General features: G+C 42.0%; 1 protein-coding gene across 1 annotated transcript; it reads left to right on the top strand.

The window, feature by feature from the left end:
- Nucleotides 1-5,699: 5,699 nt before the first annotated feature.
- On the top strand, nucleotides 5,700-8,510 carry LOC138354540 (zinc finger protein 665-like). Its single transcript, XM_069308904.1, has one exon. It carries the CDS (start codon nucleotides 5,972-5,974, stop codon nucleotides 7,298-7,300), a length of 1,329 nt encoding a protein of 442 aa, XP_069165005.1. The 5' UTR covers nucleotides 5,700-5,971; the 3' UTR covers nucleotides 7,301-8,510.
- Nucleotides 8,511-17,787: the final 9,277 nt, after the last annotated feature.

Genomic DNA, 17,787 nt, shown 5'->3' with positions numbered 1-17,787 from the left:
TCTTAAAAGCTTCATAGTAGGTTGTAACAGAACCCATGAGCACCACACCAGAAATAAATACAGTTTTGATATTCCTAGAGTACGTCTTAATCAAACTAGAAATGCTCTGCAAATCAAGGGGCCCAGAATGTGGAATGACCTTCCCAACCATGTTAAAGACTGTACCTTTCTCAACCAGTTTAAGATAAAAACTAAACACTACCTAATAAATTCCCTGTAATCTACCTCACTCCTCTATTGTCAACCCATGTCTGTTTTTTTTTTTTTTTTTTTTTTTTTTTTTTTTTTTTTTTTTTTTTTTTTTTTTTTTTTTTTTTTTTTTTTTTTTTTTTTTAATCAACACTGTTTGTCAACCTATTGTATTTGTGCTGCTTTTTCAGTCATGTTTCCCCCTTTTTTTTATCTTTATTTGTATTTGTTCTCAACATCTTTTATTCTTTATGCTCAATTAGTATTAAGTTCTAGATATTAATGTTTTCTTGCCCGAAACGCATTGCGTAATAGTGGCTTTAGGCATTGTATGTACTAGATCTATCTATATATCAATCCATTAATGTAACATCACTTGTATGTATATACCTTACCTGAATAAACATCTGAATCTGAATCTGAATCTGAATCAGAGTCACCAGAGCAGGGCGTGGTACATAATATCTGATCTTAGAAAGAATGCCCACAGTTTTTGAAACTTTTTTTGATATATTTAGAATGTGTCCCTGGAAATTCAGCTTGTGGTCAATGAGAATGCCAAGGAATTTGCCATCTAATTTGTTACAAATTTGGGTATTGTTTATTTTGAGATTTATAAGACTAGAGGATTTATTGCCAAACAGAATATAGAAGGTTTTGTCAATGTTAAGGGTGAGTTTGTTGGCAGTTAGCCAAAGATGGACTTTATTTAGCTCAGTATTTACTGTGGCATTTAGAGCAAGAGGGTCAGGACTGGAGTAAATGAAGGTTGTGTCGTCAGCAAATAGAATTGGTTTGAGGTGTTGGGAGGCATTTGGAAGGTCATTAATGTAGATGAGAAAGAGGAGAGGGCCAAGTATGCTGCCCTGAGGAACACCAATGTTGATGGGTAGGGTGGGAGAAATTGTATTATTCACAGAAACATATTGGAGCCTGTCAGTAAGGTAGGACTCGAGGTATTGTAGGGAGTGTCCTCTGACTCCATAATGATGTAATTTAAGAAGAAGGTTTTGGTGGTTGACAGTATCAAAAGCTTTACGCAGGTCCACAAATAACCCAACAGGGAGCTCCTTTTTATCAAGAGCTGTATGAATCGAGTTAAGCATACTAATAAGTGCATCGTTAGTGCTTTTTTTGGGTCTGAAGCCATATTGGCAAGGGCTAAGTATATTGAGTTTGGCTAGATATGAGTAAAGCTGCTTGTATATAAGTTTTTCAAAAATTTTTGACAAGTTTGGCAGGATTGATATAGGTCTGTAGTTGTTAACATCTGTGGGGTCACCACATTTGTGGACAGGCGTTACTCTCGCTTTTTTTAGAATATCTGGAAAGGTTTGGAGTTCAAGTGACTTGTTGAAGAGCAAAGCAATAGCAGGGGCTAAAGATCTGGAGGCTTTTTTGTAAATTAAAGTTGGTATCTCCTCAAGGGCACCAGACTTGGTTTTAAGGGAAAGGATTATCTCATTGACGTCAGTGGAGTTAATAGGCTTTAGGTACAGAGACTGTGGATAGTTACCTGTAAGATAGTCCTTAATGTCAGTACTGGAAGATGGAATATCATTTGCAAGGGATGAACCAATGGAAGAGAAGAACCTATTGAACTCAATAGCAGAATCAGAGGCTGAAAGCTGACCATCGTTATTAGACAGGAGAGTCGGTTTGTTATTTAAAGATTTCTTTGATCCCAATATTTGTGAAATTGTGCTCCAAGTTTGTTTAATGTTGCTCTTTATTTGAGTAAATTTATCTTCGTAGTAATTAGTTTTGGCTCGTCTAATTATCTTAGTTAGCAATAATGAGTAATTCTTTGAGAATTCTTTGGAGACAATTCCTAACCTATACTTCTTCTCAAGGTCGTGTTTTTTGTTAATGGATTTCAGTATTCCCTTTGTAAGCCAAGGATTGTTAAGCCTTTTGCTTGTGACTTGTTTTGTAAGCCTAGGACAGTGGGTGTTATAAAGGCTAAGAGTTGTTTGTAGAAAAGATTGCACTGCTAGGTTGATGTCCCCTATGTTACCTAATTCGGACTCCCAGTTGACATTATCAGCAGCAGTTATAAAATTGTTTATAGCAGTTTCATTGTGCAGCCTAAAGCTTAACTCCCTTGTTTCTAGAGGTGGTTTGCTAATGTTAGTTAAGAGAAATGTGGGGTAGTGGTCTGTAGTGCTATCGGTGATTATACCTGAAGTAAGCGGAGAGGTTATGTTGGTCCAGATGTGATCTAGAGTCGTGGCAGTGCTATCAGTGATTCTAGTAGGTCTAGTGATTAAGGGTATGAGGAGGCAGGAATTCATACAGTTGAGGAAGCTAACAGCAGTAGGGTGTTCTGGCTCGCAGAGGTCAATATTAAAGTCCCCTGCGATAATTAGGTGGTTTTTGTTCAGTCTGTTATCAAGTATTAGATTTCTAAGGTTTGAGTTGAATACAGACACATCAGTGATACTGGTAAGCATTGATGAGTACCTTTTAGCTACTTCCTTTGAAACTAGGCCAATCCTAACTTTCTTTTCATATTCATGTTTCTTGTTGATTGAGTTGAGAATGCCACTTGTGAGCCATGGATTGTTTAATCTTTTGTCAGTTACTTGCTTGGTAAGAAGGGGACAATGAATGTTGTAGAGGCTTAGAGTTTTGGAGATGAAGAGGTTAGCTAATGAATTTATATCATGGGTATTATTGAATTCAGAATCCCAGTTAATATTGTAAAGTGCCTCTGTAAGATTGTCTAAAGCTGATTCACTGTGTAGCCTAAATGAAAGTTTCTTGCTTTTTGGTGGTGTTATGTCCATGTTCGCTATGAGAAAGGTAGGATAGTGGTCAGTTGTTCTGTCGTAGATTATACCAGATACAAGGGGAGCTGTTATGTTTGTCCATATGTGGTCCAAGGTAGTGGCTGATGTTTGAGTGACTCGGGTAGGTTTGGTGATTGTGGGGATTAGCATACAGGAGTTCATGCTGTTAAGGAAATAGTCAACTTGAGAGCAATTTTGTTGACCCAGGTCAATATTAAAATCTCCTCCCAGAATGAAGTGGTTTTTGTTGAGATTGTTGTTTATAATAAGATTCCTTAGGTTGTCTGAGAAAGAAGCTATGTTAGTATTGGGAAATCTATAGATGGCTCCAATAGTCAAAGAAGATTTAAGGGATTTAATTGAAAACTGAGCAAAAGTATATTCACAGTAGTCATCTCTGTCACTAATAACACTGTTGCAGATAAATGTATCTCGGTAATATATAGCTGTGCCACCACCTTTTTTATTAGGCCTACAGTTATGAATGGCTTTATAACCAGCTAAGTTATAGAGTTGGGTATAGTCTTTATTTAGCCAAGTTTCTGTTAAAATAATGAACGATAGGTTAGTACCTAGTGCTGTGAGTAGTGCATTTAAATCGTCAAAATGTTTACCAAGTGATCTAACATTTTGGTTATAAACTGATAGACAGGTGCTATTTTGAAGTTTGTTTTTAGCCTGGTGTGCTGTGAAATACTTGCAATAATGATGATCAATGTGCTGGTTGGTGTAGATATGAGACAGAAGATTTTGATCAGGATCAATATCAGTGAGCATAGAGATGCAGAGGGATCACGATATAAGATACACGATAAAGCAAAACACAAGAATAAAAGCAAATACAATAAAATAGTAACAATTTAGAAGTAAAATAAAGATCCAATAGTTAGCCAGGGAGGACACAGAAGTTACATAAAATAAAAAAACAAAAAATCAGTAGAGACTGACAATATTAATGTAAAATAAAAAATAATAAGAAAAATGATAATCATAAAAAAATGATCTTGAAGATAATTAGCTTAGTAATGGTTAATTAACAGGGTAATAAAAAGCCCTAGGTTTAGTGACAAGGGGATTAACTAAGAACAAATAATTAAGAGTATAAAACAGGCAAAGATGACAAACAAAAAAAAAATAAAAAAATAAAAATAAAAATAAACACCTTTGGAAAGGAAAGGCAGAGCTTAAGTACACTTTGGTTGTATGTGAGACTACAAATTATGTTCTGGTTATTCAGCTGTTATCCCACAGTCATCCAGGAAAGAAGTGAGGTGTACTTCAGTGGTTATGACATAAGTTTTTCCAGAGTCAGTCTTCCTAGCTATTATTTTACCATCGCGCACAAAACAATGTTTAATAGCAGTGGATCTATTGCAAATTCCACGTAGTTTAAATAAGAGATTTTGTCTGAATCTGGTAAGACATTCGTTCACATAAACCTTGGATTTCATAGCGACTGCAGTAGTGATAAGGTCTGACTTGCGGGAGCAGCTATCTAACTTCACCCTTATCTTTCTGTTGTTTGTACCAGATGATTTGGCACCCACTCTATAAGCTGACTTAATGTCTCTTGCTTCAATTGAATAATTCAACTTAGTACGCAATTCCTGGATCACGATGGCAGTACAGTCTTCTCTGTCAGTTTCATGGGGAAAATCCTGTGATGAGATGATGACAGAATCAAGGAGCTTAAGTTGGTCTGATTCGTCTTGGGTTGCAGTGTGTTGCTGTTGTAGGGAGTTATACTTATACAATACAATCCAATACAATACAATACAATTTTATTTAGGTAAGGTACATACATACAATAAATTTTTACAAGGATTGGTTGACTTATAGGTAGAGCTAGTACATACAATGCCTAAAGCCACTATTACGCAAAGCGTTTCGGGCATGAAAAACTTAAATGACAAGCTTAATACTAATTGAGCATAATGAGTAGAATGAAAACAAGAAATGAAAACATAGATGAAAAAGCAGCACAAATACAATTATGTAGACAAACAGCGCTCTTTAAAGAAAAAACAGACATTGGTTGACAATAGAAGGGTAAAGTAGGTTACAGGGAATTTATTAGGTATAGCTTCGCTTTTAACTTAAACTGGTTGAGAGAGGTACAGTCTTTAACATGGTTGGGAAGGTCATTCCACATTCTGGGCCCCTTGATTTGTAGAGCATTTCTAGTTTAATTAAGTCGTACTCTAGGAATATCAAAACTGTATTTATTTCTGGTGTGGTGCTCATGGGTTCTGTTACAACCTTCTATGAAGCTTTTGAGATCAGGATTGGCATTATAGTTTAGCGTTTTATATATGTATAATACACATGAGAGAATGTGCAGTGACTTCTTCTCAAGGTCATGTTTTTTATTAATAGATTTAAGTATTCCCTTTGTGGCTTTACAAGAATGTAAATACTGTACTATCCAATGTATTCTCACAAACCCAATGTACCTTCTTGTATATATATAAATAAATAAATAAATAAATAAATAAATAAATAAATAAAAAGAATGCAAAGTAGTGCATTCACCATGGGAGCAATGTTTCCTTCAGAAAGTATATAAACGAGTACCATTGTATTTTAATAAATGAATTGCAAGCATATTCTTTAATTAAAAAAAAAGAGGAAAACATAAGAGTTAAATGTAGAAAACCAGTTACAAACAATAGTAAGAAGTAGAAAAATAAAATATGGCACCAGAAAGAACACTGGAACGCCTAGGTGAGCGTCGCCGCCATTATCACAACACGGGACGGTGAGTGTCCAGACATGAGCATAAAACCTTCCCACGTACGATCGTCGTCGCCCCTAAATCAACACAACAACCTTCCCACAAACTGCACCTATCATAAAGAAGAAGCCCACCATTGACCTTCAAGTGCTCACATCAAGTCTAACTCTACAACAGCCTAAGAAACAACACTCAAGCCTTGCCTAAGCCTCAACATTGACGCCCCACCGTGAGGCGTCACGCAGCATCACCACTCATGCAGTCATCCGAGGAGAAAACCTTCCCACAAACTGCACCTATCATAAAGAAGATGAAGACTCACCAGTGTCCAGAGTGTGGGAAGAGGTTCAGTCAGCTTAGAAGTATGAAGACTCACATGTTAGTGCATTCGGGTGAAAAACCTCATAAGTGTCCAGAGTGTGGGAAGAGGTTCAGTCATCTTGGAAGTATGAAGATTCACATGTTAGTGCATTCGGGTGAGAAACCTCATAAGTGTCCAGAGTGTGGGAAGAGGTTCGGTCGGGTTGGAAATATGAAGACTCACATGTTAGTGCATTCGGGTGAAAAACCTCATAAGTGTCCAGAGTGTGGGAAGAGATTCAGTCAGCTTGGAAGTATGAAGACTCACATGTTAGTACATTTTGGTGAAAAACTTCATAAGTGTCCAGAGTGTGGGAAGAGGTTCAGTCAGGTTGGAAATATGAAGACTCACATGTTAGTGCATTCGGGTGAAAAACCTCATAAGTGTCCAGAGTGTGGGATGAAGTTCAATCAGTTTAGCAATATGAAGACTCACATGTTAGTGCATTCGGGTGAAAAACCTCATAAGTGTCCAGAGTGTGGGAAGAGATTCATTCAGCTTGGAAGTATGAAGACTCACATGTTAGTGCATTCTGGTGAAAAAATTCATAAGTGTCCAGAGTGTGGGAAGAGGTTCAGTCGGGTTGGAAATATGAAGACTCACATGTTAGTGCATTCTGGTGAAAAACTTCATAAGTGTCCAGAGTGTGGGAAGAGATTCATTCAGCTTGGAAGAATGAAGACTCACATGTTAGTGCATTCTGGTGAAAAACTTCGTAAGTGTCCAGAGTGTGGGAAGAGGTTCAGTCGGGTTGGAAATATGAAGACTCACATGTTAGTGCATTCGGGTGAAAAACCTCATAAGTGTCCAGAGTGTGGGATGAAGTTCAATCAGTTTACAAATATGAAGACTCACCTGTTAGTGCATTCGGGTGAAAAACCTCATAAGTGTCCAGAGTGTGGGAAGAGGTTCAGTCGGGTTGGAAGTATGAAGACTCACATGTTAGTGCATTCGGGTGAAAAACCTCATAAGTGTCCAGAGTGTGGGAAGAGGTTCAGTCAGGTTGGAAGTATGAAGACTCACATGATGATGCACAATGATGAAAGACCTTTTGAGTGTGATGAGTGTGGCAGAAGGTTTAGAGATCGTGGATCTATAATACGTCACATGTTGGTACATACAGAAGAAAGGCCTTTTGAGTGTGATAAATGTGGCAGATTATTTAAGTCACGTAAAGGTATAAAAGCACACATGTTAGTGCATTTGAATGATAAACCTTCATGAGTGTCGAGAGTTTTAAAAGAGATTCGGTCATCTTTGTAGTATGAAAACTCACAAGACGGTGCATTTTGGTGATAGGTTAAACATTTTGAGTGTGAGAGATAAATCGAAAATGTTTTAAGTATAATGTATATTAAAGCACATATTAGTTCATTAACTTATAATACCATTTTTCCAATTTTAAAATTGTTAGAAATTGTAAACTTTATCAGGAAAATATCTTGCACTCTCCATAGCTGCAACCATTATTTTATTATATATTTTTATACTGTTTTAGCTTACCCAATTCCAAATACTGTATTCAAAAACATGGTGTTGCTACTTTACGTTAACTTGTTTCTCACTCTCCAACCCCTGCCCTATTTTCCTTTCTGTTGTCATGATCGTGTTTGTACAACTGGTACCAATTTTCTTCGTTGATATCTGTGTACCTCATAGCTTCCATTCCATTTTCTTCTTTGCCACAGAAGAAACGTGGCAATGTTCCACAGCCACAGTGCTGGCATTGGCAGTGCCATCACTGCCACCACATTTGAAGGCTTGAAAGCAAGCCAAAAGCACTCTAGTTGATTGTTAACTTTTAACTGTGGTTTTATATATATACTATTGTACTATTTTTATGAAATACTGGTATTAAAGTAATTTTTGTTATTTTGCTTAATGACTGAGATATATAAATTATTAACAAATATATATTAGACTGGAATTTATTTCAGCTAAACCTCTTCATTTATATTTGTATCAGATTTTTTAGTAGTCTGGCCTATCTACAGCAGTTATAGTGATCTAACCCTTGCATTATTGTGTGCATTAAGATAGATTCTGATAAAAGACTAATCTTAGTTGAGTACTCATATTAGCCTAACTGGCATTTATAATTTTCTGAGCTGGAAATATATATTACTCGAGCCCAACGATGTATAGTAATATATATTACTCAGCTGTTAAATAATATTTGCCAGGCTGAGATATTTATGTTTAGCAGTTATATTATCCTGACTGGCAATTATATTATCCTGACTTTGGCAATTATATTATCTTGCCTGGCAATTGTATTAACAGACTTGCAATTACTAGGTATATTATATGTATCCAGACTAATAATTACATTAACTTGTCCATCAATTATACTATCCTGACTGTGAATTATGTGAGCATGACTCCGGCAATTATATTAGCCTGAATCCGACAATTATAATAGCCTGACTGAGAATTATATTATCTTAACCTTCAATAATATTATACTGATTTGCAATTATATTACATATATGCTGACTGATAATTGCATTAACTTGACTGGCAATTATATTATCCTGACTCAATTAAATGAGTTTGACTGGCAATTATATTAGCCTGACACTGGCAGTTACATTAGCGTGCTGGTAAATATATTATCCTGAATGACAATAATATTATCCTGACACAATTATATTAGAATACTGGCAATTATGTTATCTGACAATAATACTATTAGCCTGACTCTGCCACTTGTATTAACCCACCTCTTCCCCGCTCAGCTCGTTGTCGCCGTGTGGGGGCTTAGTGGGCGGCTGCCAGAGTGTGATGCTCCTTGGGACAGTCCTCTGTCCTTTTCTAGCCTTGTGCTCCTGCTGCCGTCCTCTCCAATTCTGCTGGGCATCTTTTCCTTTTCCTTCTGTTTCGTTTTTCTCCCCCCTCTTCTCCTATCTGCTTGCCGTTTCCTACCGACCTTTTGCTCGTTCTGGTTCTTCCCTTGGATTTCTTCTATTTTGACGCCCGGGTGCTTGAGGAGGCATACTCATGCACCCGTAGAACTGCAGTACCCGACGTCGAGAGCGAGGGGAACCTTTTATTGTCAATCCCCACTTCGTCACTGAACCCGATCTCGACGGACTGTCGGTTTCTTAAGGTGGCGTTTGTGGGGTGTATACTCGCGACGCACCCCTAGGAGGCCCCGACAAGATCGGCGATAGCTTCTTGTTGGGTGTCCTGCCTCTAATTGTGGCTCCATGGTGGTTGTGGGGGCACATTCGTGAGTGAATTCTTTCTTTCGTCAAGATGATTACCCCTGCTTCGGCTTCTTCTGGTTTACCTTCTCAGGCTCGTGGGGTGGGCGACCAAGCCCCCGAGTCGGTCCGTATTGGAAGACCGGGCTCTGTAGCCTCCGCTGCATTGGGCCCCGACCTTGCTCCTCCTTTGGCCTCTCTGACTCCTTCCTCTGGCTCCCCTCCCTCCTCTGTGGTTGGGTCGAGCCCCAAGCCCCCAGTGGTGACTACCTCGTCCCCTGGCGCGGCTCCTTCTCTAGTTGTAACTACTGCGCCTTTTAACCCCTCTCTCTCTGGGGGTTCTCACCGCCGTCCTCGTCACGGCCGCCCTCGCTCGATTCCTTCCAGTTCTGCTACCTATCAAGCCTTGTTTGGTCCCGCTTCGTGGGCCAAATATTTTGATCTCCTCCCTCTTGATTCTGCGCCTCCTGACGATTTCTCCCTCCATCGACATCTCGTTGATTCCGTGGATGCCTCCATTACTTTCAACCCCACTCGTCTCGGTACACGTGTCGTTGCTGCTCCTTCTCAGGATGCTGCTTCCCGCTTGGCTGCCTTATCCTGCCTTGGCGAGACCCCCGTTCGGGTCTCGAAGAACGTTCAGTTGAATGCCAGTGTTGGCACTATTTTGCTCCCGCCCCATGTTGCGACCGGTGTTCGGGACCTGCGCGACTGCCACGACGATATTCGACATATCCTCGCTGCCCAGGGCCACTCTATTCTCCAGGTGGACACGTTTACTCGTCCCCCTCGTGGTAGTCGCCGTCAACCCCTCCGGGTTGTAAAGATTACCTTTGATGGTAGGACCCTTCCACCCTCTGTCATTCTTGCTGGTGCCAGGTGCTCTGTCCAGGAGTACATTCCTTCTCCTCGGCTCTGCAACAAGTGCTGGAGGTTTGGGCATGGTGCCCTCCGCTGCTCCGGGACTGTCTCTCTCTGTCCTTTGTGTGGTGGCGAAGGTCACTCTAAGTCGGAGTGCGCTTCTCCCCAGGCTCGTTGCCTCAACTGCGGTGAGGCCCATCCTACCTTCTCCCGTGCGTGTGTCCATTACAAGCTTGAGGCAGCCGTCCTCAACTTGAAGCACCGGGAGCGTTTCTCTTTTCCTGAGGCGAGGCGCCAGGTTCGCCGGCTCCCGCCTTATGCTAATATCTCTTATGCTCGCGTGTTGCGCTCTTCCTCTCCTCGTCCTTCTCGCCTTCCTCAGACTCACAACCGTTTCCGGGCCTTGGACCCTGATGCGCCCACTGCCCCCTCCTCTGTCCCTTTGGGTTCTCTCCCGAAGGATCCTCCTCCTGGTCCTCTGTCTGGGGTTCCCCTTCCTTCTACCCGGTCTGTCGTGTCTTCTGTGTCTTCTTCCTCGTCCCCCTCCGATCCTCCTTCCCATCCTCTTCTCTATCTATCCGCTCTCCCCGCCGCCTGTCGGTGCGGGCGGATGTCCATCGCTCTCCTAACGGCCGTCGTGTGTGCTCTCGTTCGGCTTCTGTTGAGACACTGGAATCCGTTGCCCGGTATGTAGTTGCTGGGACACCGGTCTCTTTAAGTCAGAAGCGTAAGCCTGGCTCCTCTCCTTCCTCTTCCCCGGCGGGTAAGAAGGCTTCGCTTTCTTTCTCAGCTCCTCCTTCTGGCTCTGTTGCTCCTTCCCCTCCCGTTTCAGTGCTTGCGCCCCCTGTTCCTGCTATGGAGGTTTCTTTGGCCCCTGCTTCCCTTTCGGTTGCTGCTCTTGCTGGGGTGCGCTCCTCTCTTTCTACTCCCCCTCTTCCTGCTGCTGTCCTTGACTGCTCCTCTCCGTTGTCTCCTCCTCCTCCTCCGGACCCTGCCCGCCCACCTCTGATCTGTTCTCCCGTTTCCTTCCCTCCGTCTTTGCTCAGTTTACCCATGCCCCCTAACCCTGACTTTGCTGACCCTGATCCCGACCCTGATATTCTTTAACGTGCTCTGTTGGTCTTTCGCCTTTGTTTCTTCCTTGTTCTCTGTTTTTGTCCTTTCTCTTCTCGTCGTTGTCCATTCTTCAATGGAACGTTCGAGGTTATTACGCCAATTTCCTCGAACTCCAACTTCTGGTTTCGCGGTTTTCGCCCCTTTGTGTCTGTCTCCAGGAGCCAATGCTTGGTGCTCGTCCTGGTCGTTTTCGTGGCTATTCCTTTCTCTCCCCCCCCCCCCAGCCATTGCTGGGGCTTCTAATTCTTCTGCTCTCTTGATTCGGGCTGATGTTCCCTTTGTTCCTTTACTTTTTCCTTCGCCTCTCCATTGTTCTGCTGCTCGTATCTTTGTGGGGAAATGGTACACAGTTTGTTCCATTTATCTCCCCCCGAGTGTCCCGCTCTCTCTTCCTGATTTGAAACACCTCCTAGACTCCTTGCCGGAGCCTGTGCTTCTGCTGGGTGACTTCAATTGTCGTCATTCTCTTTGGGGTGACGTTCTGACGAATACCCGGGGTCGCCTCCTTGAGCCGTTTCTCCTCTCTTCCCTGTCTCTTCTGAATTCTGGTGAGCCCACTCATTTGGACTCTCGGACTTGCACCCTTTCTTGTCTTGATCTTTCTCTCTGCTCTTCTTCTCTTTACTTAGATTTCACGTGGCAGGTTCTTGATGACCTCCATGGAAGTGATCATTTCCCCATCCTTGTTTCCTTTTTCTCTTTTCGCCCTTCCCTCTCTTTCCCTAGGTGGCAGTTTGCTAAGGCGGACTGGACCCTATTTTCCCTCAGTGCTACTCTCTCTGACCTCTCCCTTCTGCCCCTCTCTCGCGCTCTCCTCCTTTTTCATGACACTGTCTTCGACGCTGCCCTCCGCTCTATTCCTCGCTCTTCCTCTCGGGGTCCACGGAAGTGCGTTCCCTGGTGGAATGCGGACTGTGCTCGGGCTGTCCGCTGTAAGCGTGCAGCCTGGAAGAAGCACCGCCGTAGGCAGACGACCGATTCTTTTCTTTTCTTTCGGAAAGCGAGTGCGGTGGCCCGTAGGGCCATCCGTACGGCTAAACGTGAATGTTGGGCATCTTATGTCTCGACAATTACGTCCGAAACCCCTCTGGCCCAGATCTGGAAGCGTATCCGCAAGATAGCGGGTAAGTTCGTTCCCGATGTTTCACCGGTCCTTCACCTCCATGATACTCTTGTGGCGGACCCGTTGCAGGTCGCTTCCGAACTGGATTCCCACTTTTCTTCTGTTAGCTCTGGTCTTCATCTTCCCCAATCTTTCCTTCTTCGTAAACCTGTCCTTGAGTCTCGTCCTTTAGATTTCTGCACTCATCTTCAGCTTCCCTATAATGATCCCTTCTCTCTCTCTGAACTTCGTTCTGCCCTGGCCCTCTGCGGTTCTACGGCGGCGGGCTCCGATGGTATTCATTATGAGATGCTTCGCCATCTCCCTCCGAGCACGTCTCAGTATTTACCGAGTCTGTATAATCGGATCTGGGAGTCGTCGTCAGTCCCTGAGGACTGGCTCGATGCCGTTGTCCTCCCTGTTCGCAAACCGGGGTCTCTGGGTACTTCCCCTAAGGACTTTCGCCCTATTGCTCTCACAAGTTGTGTCTGCAAACTCTTTGAACGTATGGTTAACGTTCGTCTGATGTGGTTCCTGGAACACCATCACCTCCTCTCCCCTTCTCAATTTGGTTTCCGCAAGTGCCGCAGCACGACAGATGTCCTGGTGAAATTGGAGGTCTATATTCGTACTGCTTTTGCTGCGAAGACCTCCGTTGTTGCCGTCCTTTTTGACCTAGAAAAGGCTTACGACACCACTTGGCGTTATCATATCCTATCTCAACTTCATTCTTTTGGCCTTCGTGGTCATCTCCCTCTCTTTCTCCGCAGCTTCCTCTCTCGTCGTTCCTTTCGGGTGCGCCTTGGTACCGCTCTGTCTCCCTCTTTTCAGCAATACGAAGGTGTGCCCCAGGGTAGTGTTCTGAGCACTACTCTTTTTCTGGTTGCCCTCAATGGTCTTCTTTCCTCTCTTCCTTCTGGTGTCTTCTCCGCTCTCTATGTCGATGATCTTACCCTTTGTTGTCAGGGTGATGATTCGCCTCTCCTTCAACGCCGGCTTCAACTTGCAATTGATGCCGTGTTGTCTTGGGCCACAGGTCATGGCTTCAAGTTCTCTACTTCTAAGACTTGTGCCATGACTTTTACGCGGAAACGGGTTGTTCTTCGTCCCTCTTTGTCACTTTATGGTCATCCCCTTGAATACAAAGATTCCGCGAAGCTTTTGGGGTTATTCCTTGACACTCGTTTGTCTTGGTCTCCCCATATCTCTTACCTCCGTGTTGAGTGCTCTAAGGCCCTTACCCTCCTTCGGGTCTTGTCCCATACTTCTTGGGGGGCAGATAGGCGCACTCTCCTTGCTTTACATTCCTCTCTCGTCCTGTCTAAGCTCGATTATGGTTGCCCTGCTTACTCGTCTGCTTCTCCTTCTACTCTTCGCCGTCTTGATGCTTTGCACCATACTGGGTTGCGCCTCAGTTCTGGTGCCTTTCGTTCAACTCCCGTCCTTAGCTTGTATGTTGACACTGGCTTCCTGTCTCTCCAGGACCGCCATGATCGCTACTGTCTTCGCTATCTTGCGCGGTCCTTGCAACATCCTTCCTCTCGCCTCTGTCGTGCTTTAACTTTTACCCCTCCTGCGGTTCCTGTTCCTCTTCACCACCTCCCTCTTTCTGTCCGGTTATCTCGCCTACAGGATTCTCTTTCCGTTCGTATTTCTGATGTTTCTCCTCGTGTTGTTCCTTCTTTGCCCCCGTGGAGGGTCCCTCTTCCGCGGTTTTGTACATCCTTGACTCGTATCACTAAAGCTTTTACCCCTCCTACGGTTCTAAAACGCCTTTTCCTCGAGCACTTTTCTTCTCACTCCCGCTCCGTTTCTGTCTTCACCGATGGGTTTAAGTCAGCGGACGGTGTTGGCTACTCTGTTGTTTTTCCTGATCGCACTTATATGTGTCGCTTGCCTCCGGAGACTAGCATCTTTACAGCGGAACTTTATGCTATTCTCTATGCTCTTCGTCTCCTGCTTTCTCGTTGTCAGTCTTCCTTTGTGGTTGTTGTTGACTCTCGTAGTGCCCTTATGGCTCTCGGGTGCTTTAATCCAGTTCATCCAGTAGTTGTCGAGATCCAGCATTGGCTGTTTCTCGTTCACAGTAAATTTAAGTCGGTTGAGTTTTGTTGGGTTCCCAGCCATATTGGCGTGTCTTTAAATGAGCGTGCGGATGCTGCCGCTAAGGAAGCTGTCCGCTCTTGTCCCATCTCTCGTAAAGGCATTCCGTATTCCAACTTTTACCCGGTTATCCATTCCTCAGTCCTTACCCGTTGGCAGGCTTCTTGGTTGTCTGTTACTGGTAACAAGCTACGTACTCTTAAATGTTGTGTTTCCTCGTGGCCGTCCTCCTTCCACCGTAACCGGCGGTGGGAAACAGCTCTGGCGAGGTTGCGTATTGGCCATACTCGCTTAACCCATGGTCACTTGATGGAGCGCCGCCCTGCTCCTTATTGTCCTAGTTGCATTGTCCCTCTTACGGTCGTGCATGTCCTTCTTGAATGTCCTGAATTCCAGGACGAGCGTGTGTCTTGCTTTCCGACCGCCCCTCGCGGTCACCTGTCTCTCGATAGAATTCTTGGTGACTCGGATACTTTTGATATCGTTCGCCTTATGCGTTTTTGTTCTCGTATTGGCATCCTTGGTGATATTTAGCGCCCTCTGATTATTTTGCGTATTTGATGGTGCTACATAGCCATCCCGGTTTGGTGCCTTCTTTTGATAATTACTTACTTGTATTAACCCATTTTATAAAGTGGCATTTTTCATTTATAGTATATTACCATGACTATAATTTATAATATTTTTTGGAGTATGTCATTGAATATAGTTAGCCTTGGCTTAATTACTGCTAGTATTTACATCAGTTGTCTATATTTCCATTATTCTCAATATCTTTGATTAATAAGTATTTATAACTATAAATTAGTGTAATGATTTTTAATTTGTAGATATAAGCCTAAATTTAATCATTGCATAATTGGTATGTATGATTATTATAGGCCTGTTTTACCAGGTATAGGAGTAGCCTTTATGGCAGGGGTGGCCAAACTTGCTTACTGTAAGAGCTGCAAATGATAAACCTCATATGTTTGAGAGCTGCAGGAGAACCATTTGAGAGCCACAGCTTCCTTACTGAATAATGTCAACAGTGTCTGCTGGCAATTTATTGATGATTTTCACTCATTTAATTTATTTTTCCTTAAGTCTGATTTAGGTGGATAATCATATGAAAAGTTTTTGTGATTAGGTTCATTCTGGCGTTTCAAGTTCCTGGCTTTGTAATGACTGAATGGCACTTGGCAAACAAGACACAAATGTTTACCTCCTTTAACTGTGAATGCAAACTTTGTTCCACAAGTATCGGAACTTTTTATATAGTCGTGCATTTCTTGCCCTGGATTCGGGTAGAAACTTATAGAATATTCACATTCTCAAGAATTTTTTACTAGCCGCATATTAAAGGTCAAAGAGCTGCAGTTTTTGCCACCCTGTGGCCAAACCACAGCTTGTAATTTGTCATCTATGCAAACCAAAAAATATAGTTTATTGTTTTGATTGGCAGTTTAGGTTCGTGTTGTGTTGATGGATGTGAATGATGTGAAGTTATTATTTGCTTAGGAGCAATCATTGGCCCATATTATTTATAGATAGAATATGGTGTAATACTTGGCTCTTACCTATTACCTTTTAATTATATTATAAAGAACTGGACGATTGTTTTAACATAAAAGGTCACTGTCCACTCTCAGTAACTAGAAGTGTTACAGAACTTACTTGACAATTATCTCAATATACAAAGTAACTGTTCACTCACAGTAACTATATGTTATAGAACTTGCAGGAAACACTGTGCGTGTTAGTGACCTTACAAGAATGTAAAAATACCAATCTTATGTAATCTCACCAACCCATTGTACTTGTTTGTGAATAAATTATTATTAATAATATTATTAACATGACAATTATCCTAACATACAAGGTCACTGTCCACGTACAGTAACAATATGTTATAGAACTTAGCTAACTCTTATTAATGACTTACATTATTGGTAACAATGGGATAATTAAGTTGAGGTACTAATAGGGTCAGTTTGTTCAGATAGATCACATTGGGAGAGGAATTTATTGAGGTTATCCTCGTGTGATAATACAGTGTGGCTTCAGACCCATAAAAGCACCAACACTGCTCTTATAAATATGCTTAAATTATTACATGCAGTACTTAACAAAAATGAGCTCCCCATAGGTTTGTTTGCTGACTTATGCAAGGGTTTTGACACTGTTAACCACAATAACCTTCTTCTGAAACTCCAACACTATGGAGTTAGAGGTCTCTCCCTTTAGTACTTGCAATCTTATCTCTGTCAGCAGTATATTTCAGTGAACGCTGCTACTTCTCCCACTTTCTCAATTAACATTGGCATTCTGCAAGGGTAGCATACTTGGTCCACTCGTTTTTCTCATATATATCTTCCAAATACCTTCATATTTTCTCTTCATCACATGAAGAAACATCTTCAAGTTTTCTCACATGCTAACCCACTTATTCTAAATGACATGGTGCATACTGAACTAAATGAAGTCCATTAAATTGACTGTTAACAAACTTTCCATTAACATCGACAAGGCGTTTTACATTTTTGTTTGGTAAGAAGTTCAACAATCAAGTTAATCTTAAGACTATGATGACCAAACCACACACCAGAAGATGAGACGACAACATCCCGGACCGTCCTGGACCATTATCACAATTGATTTGATAATGGTCCAGGACGGACCGAAATGTCGTCGTCTCCTCATCTTCTGGTGTGTGGTTTGGTCATCATATCTCGACCATATCTGTTGTGATTCATTGTCTAAGACTTAACAATACCAAATTATGAGCAGAGTTGATGGGAAGTTCCTTGGTGTTCACTTTGACAACAAACAAAATTTCCATTGCCATATATAAAATATAACTAAAATGTTCAGTTATGTACAGTTTCTGTGGTATAGCGGTTAAGATGCTTTGCCTGGCGTTCCGCATTCACTTTGTCCTGGGTAATAATAAAAATAATAATAATTTATTTGCAAGAAGGTACAATGGGTTGGTGTCATTACATAACATTGGTATTTTTACATTCATGCAAAGCCACTAGCTTGCATACCATTTCAGGCAGGTCCTTAAAAATGAAAGGGTACATTTTAGCAGTGTACCCTTTCAGATGTACATTTTAAGTTTGAAGCACAAGGTAGGAAACTGTGAGGATGAAATTAGGTCCTTTTTTTTCCTTTACTTTTGAACAGGGCATGGATTGGGCAATTTTTTAATTCATCAGGGAGTGAGTTCCAAAGACTGGGCCATTTTATTTGCATGGAATGTTTGCACAAGTTTAGTCTGACTCTGGGGATATCAAAGAGAGGTTTGTTTCTGGTGTGGCTTTGGGTTCTATTACATATAT

Source organism: Procambarus clarkii, chromosome 6 (genome assembly GCF_040958095.1).
Source record: "Procambarus clarkii isolate CNS0578487 chromosome 6, FALCON_Pclarkii_2.0, whole genome shotgun sequence".
Classification (NCBI taxonomy): domain Eukaryota; kingdom Metazoa; phylum Arthropoda; class Malacostraca; order Decapoda; family Cambaridae; genus Procambarus; species Procambarus clarkii.
Note: the sequence above shows the minus strand (reverse complement) of the source record. Positions and strands in the feature narration are given on the sequence as shown.